Source organism: Galeopterus variegatus, unplaced genomic scaffold, assembly GCF_000696425.1.
Source record: "Galeopterus variegatus unplaced genomic scaffold, G_variegatus-3.0.2 Scaffold1059, whole genome shotgun sequence".
NCBI classification, from domain to species: domain Eukaryota; kingdom Metazoa; phylum Chordata; class Mammalia; order Dermoptera; family Cynocephalidae; genus Galeopterus; species Galeopterus variegatus.
In genome coordinates, this window is record NW_007727170.1 from 413376 (window position 1) to 418243 (window position 4868).

General features: G+C 49.9%; 1 protein-coding gene across 1 annotated transcript in view; it reads right to left on the reverse strand.

Annotated features, from left to right (window-relative positions):
• Window positions 1–2553: 2553 nt before the first annotated feature.
• CHRNB4 (cholinergic receptor, nicotinic, beta 4 (neuronal)) overlaps window positions 2554–4868 on the reverse strand; it is a 15693-nt gene continuing 13378 nt past the window's right edge. Inside the window, exon 5 of the mRNA XM_008574534.1 lies at window positions 2554–2821. Within this exon, the coding sequence (XP_008572756.1) occupies window positions 2681–2821 (141 nt within the window). The 3' untranslated portion in view covers window positions 2554–2680. The remainder of the gene's footprint in view (window positions 2822–4868) is intronic.

Consider the following 4868-nt stretch of genomic DNA (forward strand, 5'->3'; position numbering starts at 1 on the left):
CAGGACTGTAAGGTGGATGCCTAATGATTTCCCAAAGAAACTCGCAAAATTGCCCCGGTTGATGAGAGGAGTGAGCAGGATCATTGTCGTGGTGGGGAAGGACTGTCTGGTGAAGCTTTCCTGGCGTTTTTCTGCTAAAGCTTCGGCTAACTTTCTCAAAAGATTCTGATAAGTAGATGTTACCTTTCTTTGGCCTCTCAGAAAGTCAACAGCAAAATGCCTTGAGCATCCCAAAAAACTGTTGCCATGACCTTTGCTCTTGACCGGTCCTCTTTTGCTTTGACTGGACCACTTCCACCTGTTAGTAGTCATGGGCTGAGCCTGTGGTGCACTCGGGAGAGTGCGGCGCTGGGAGCACAGCGACGCTCCTGCCGCGGGTTTGGATCCTATATAGGGATGGCTGGTGCGCTCCCTGGCTGAGCACGGTGCGGCCGGTCTCAAAAAGGACAAAAAATAAAACAAAAAACAAAGTAGTCATGATTTTGACGGTGCTTCGTCTTCAGGATCATACCGGTAAAGGCATGTTTCATCTCCTGTTATGATTTTTTGAAGAAATACTTCAGGATCTTGATCCCATTTGTTTAAAATTTCCATTGAAAGCTCTGCTCCCGTCTGCAGCTGATCAGGGCGCAACAGCTTTGGCACCCATCAAGCAGGAAAGTTCGCTCTACTGTAACTTTTCAGTCGGAATTGTGTAAGCTGAACCAATTGAGATGTCTGTGGTGTGGGCTATTGTTTCTGCTGTTAATCTTCAGTCCTCTTCAATTAGGGCATGAACAAGGTTCATTTTTCCTTGCAAATTGATGTGGATGATCAGCTGCTGAGGGGCACATCTTCAACATTCTCTTGTCCCTTCTTAAAACTAGTTATCCATTTGTAAACTGCTGATCTTTTTGAAGCATTGTCTCCATAAACTTTTCAAAAAGCATCATGATTTCACCATTTTTCCACCCAAGCTTCACCGTACACTGATGTTTGTTCTGGCTTCAATTTTAGCAGAATTCATGTTGCTCTGATAGGGGCTCTTTTCAAACTGACGTCTTATCCTTCTCAGTGCTCAAACTAGTTTCTGTTCAGATGTTGTAACAAATTAGTATGATTTTATTTTGGTGCAAAAAAAATTTTAAATCCATGCATAGTTTTTTCATAATACACATTTTCCATTAACTTTTTGAAAACCCCTGCACTGCTCAGCAATACAAAGGAACATACTATTGATCCCCTCAATAGCTTGGATGAATTATGCTGAAGGAAAGAAGCCCATCTCCAAAGGTTATAGACTGTGTGATTCCATTTAAATGACATTCCTGAAAAGACTGAACTATGGTGATGGAGAAAGGATAAGTGGTTTCCAGGATCTAGGAGTGGAGGGAGGTGGGACTATAAAGGAATTGCAGGAGGGAGTTGTTTTGGGTGATGGATCTCTCCTGTATCTTGATTGTGGTGGTGGTTATGCAAATCTATATGTGTGTTAAAATTCATAGGGCTGGCCAGTCAGCTCAGTTGGTTAGAGTATGGTGTTATAACACCAAGGTCAAGAGTTTGGATCTCTGTACCAGCCAGCTGCCAAAAAAAAAATATAGACCTACAAATTAAAAAGTCAATTTTATCATATAATAATTTAAAAATAGAATTTTTTTAAAAAGTCCTCCTCCATTCCACAAATATTCTGAGTGCCCACTATGTGCCAGGCACTGTGCAAAAGAAAGTATGTGGAAAGAACCAATCAGAGCATTTGTGCATCTGTGAGGGTGACAGACCCGAACCCAGCCATGATAAGCAAGCAGAAAGTGACCAGGGCTGTGGAGTCATGCCTTTCAGGTGGGGGAACCAGAGACGGCTGCTTAGAGGAAGGGACATCTGAGCTTGAAGGAGGAATAGGAGCCATTCTTTCATTCAACACACATTTATTGAGCACCTCCTGTGTGCCGAGCTCTGTCCTAGGCCCTGGGGATACTGTGGCAGACGTGAAAAACCAAGACCCTGCTCTCACGGAGCTCACACTCTAGTGGGTGAGATGTGGATGATAAACGTGCCACCAAATGAGAACCGCGGGGACAGAGGAGTGCTGGAGGAAGGTGGCAGCGTAACACAGTCAGTCACGGGGGATGCTGCTTTAGCGTGGTGATAAGGGAAGGCCTCTCGGAGGAGGTGACATTGTAGCAAAGGGTGGATTGGAGCAGAGCCCTGATGGACATGGCCATGGGAGGAGCTTGAGAAGCACTGAGGGAAGATGGTTCAGGACAAAGTTACAACAAATAGAAAGGCTCTGAGCTGGAAAGGATCTTGAAGGGTGAGAGGGACTGGACAGGGACAAGCGGAGGGAGATGGGGGTGGGGAGGTAGGCTGGGATACCGGCAAGTTGCCTGGCACGTAGTAGGTGTTGCTAGAATGCTCGTCTTTATTCCCAGTGTCTGGTGCAGGGAAGGAAGACAGGGCAAAGCCCCCCCACCCCATGGGGTTTCCTGGGATTCCTCCAAGACATTCAGAAAGGACAATCCAGGATCCCCATCTTTGCCCTCCCACGGCCATGACTGGTTTGATAGGATTGATGGCTGATGGTCACCTCTGTTTAGGGCCTCATCAGCCACAACCCAGAAAGAAACAGCAAACTGCCCACCTGGCCACTCACATCATCTCCCCCTGACAACCCTGGGGGCCCTCGGGCATGCTGGGCAGCCTAGGGCGCCTCGGAAGGTGTGTGGGTCTGGAAGAGGGGAGGTAGGAAGAGCCCCACGGTGCCCAGGACGCATACAAACACGAACACCCACAGGAACAGCCGGTCGACCACCATGGCCACGTACTTCCAGTCCTCAATGACCTGCAGGCAGACACGGGGGCTGGTTACAGGCGCCAAGCACTGGGGTCCCTCCTTCCCCCAAGTCTGGCCCTCACCATCTGGCCAGGGACCCCACAGGTTTGGAACCACATTGTGGGGTGGCAAGCTCTGAGTCCCAGGCTCATCTCTCAGTTGGGCCACTCATCTCTCTGTGTCCTCCAACTCCACCCCTACCTGTCCCTATGGCACTGCAGGGCCACTGGGAATGTGCGCTATACAGAAAAGTTAGGAATGTGAGGGGGCACTAATACCACATATTGTGATTTGAAATCCAAATCTGGTTAAACATAAAGGGGGATGAAGCCTGAGGACTGCAAAGCCCCTTTCTCTCATTTTCACCCCAAACTCTCTGCTTGAGCTGGCCCTGCCTAATGGAAGATTTGGGGCCCACCTTGCTCAGTGGGGGCAGGGCAATGCAGAACACCTGGAAATCCTGCTGTTTAATTTACTCAATTCTGTTCACAGCAGTATCTGCTATTTCCCATGATTAAGACCTAACCTCCTTCTGCTGCACTGTCTGGGTCTCTCTCCCTCTGCATCTCTGGTCCTCTCAGACCTGGGCGTGGGGTTGGTAGAAACTAGGCTGGCCTCCACAGGTGCCACCACAGCTGTGCCTGCCTCCTTTGCACTAGGGGAGATGCCCAGAGAGAGGCCCATTTGCCCAGCACCCTGGGCTCCCTCCCGCCTGCCCGGACCTGGGCGTGGGGTTGGTAGAAACTAGGCTGGCCTCCACAGGTGCCACCACAGCTGTGCCCGCCTCCTTTGCACTAGGGGAGATGCCCAGAGAGAGGCCCATTTGCCCAGCACCCTGGGCTCCCTCCCGCCTGCCCAAGTTCACACCCCTGGCCTGTCTGGCTCATGCTGAATACTTTCCCAGGCAGAGAGGGGCCAGAGGAGGGCTCAGCAGAGGCTCTGGAGTTGGAAGTGCAGGCAGCAGCGGGCAAGCTGACGTCAGTGACCCAATTTGTCAGGGCCCCGTCAATGGTGTGTGCCTACCCCCCAGGATAATCCTGTGTCAAGCCAGCCCCCACACCCCGAACCAAACACAACTGGCACCTGTGCCTAAGACACAGCAAGCACAGCATTGCTCTTCACATGGAGAGCTCCTCAGCTTTCTCTCAGCCTTCCTGGGCTTCTTTTTGACAGCCCTAATTTCAAATGGCTTTTTTTTTTTATTTTTTGGGGTGTGTGTGCTTCTCCCATTCTTTTTATATTTTTGTGCTATTTATAGTGACCAGTTAATCACCCAGGAGGGAGAAAGTACTGAAGATGAGAAACACAGCACGGTCTGGCTTAGGGGTGGGCTTGCTCCAGAAGGGAAGAAAGCCTCTCTTCTCCAACTACACATGAAAAAGTCCATCAGTCAATAAGTCCACCATGTGCTTAGTGCAGGGCAAGGCACAGGGAAGGGCAAGAGACATTAAGGATGTCAGAAAGCCCCTGGGTAGTCAGTGGACCTCTCTGATCCTCCCTTTCCCCATTGTAAAATGGGAGCTCTAGTAAAAGCCCCTACACAGGGCTCCTGGAAGGGTTAGCAGCGATGTGTGTCGGCCCCTGGCAGAGCGCTTGATGTGTGGTTGGAGCTTAGTGAACACTGGTGATTCTAATAACAGTGGGTCCTGCCTGGCTCCTTCCCAAGAGGCTTGTAGTTAATTGAGCTAGAAATAGCAGGAGGATCATGAGTGCCAAGGGAGTGGTGAGGACTTCAGAGGAGAGGGAGTCCAGGGTGGGTGGCAGCACAGCCAGGGCCACAGGAGACCAGTGCTGCCCAACCCAAAATGTGCACACGAACCATCAGGATCTGGTTAAAAATGCAAGTTCCTTAGAGATCCTGGCTCGGTTGGAATGGTGTCCCCGAAGCTGTATTTTGAAAAGGTGCCAAGGTGGTTTCCATTTAGCCAGCAGGGCTCCAGGCTGCACATTAATGTTTGAGAGTCAGTGAATTAGGTGATGCTGAGCTACTGAATGTTTTTTTTATTTTTTGTCTTTTTTCGTGACCGGCAACGGATCGCAACCCTCAGTGTCGCAC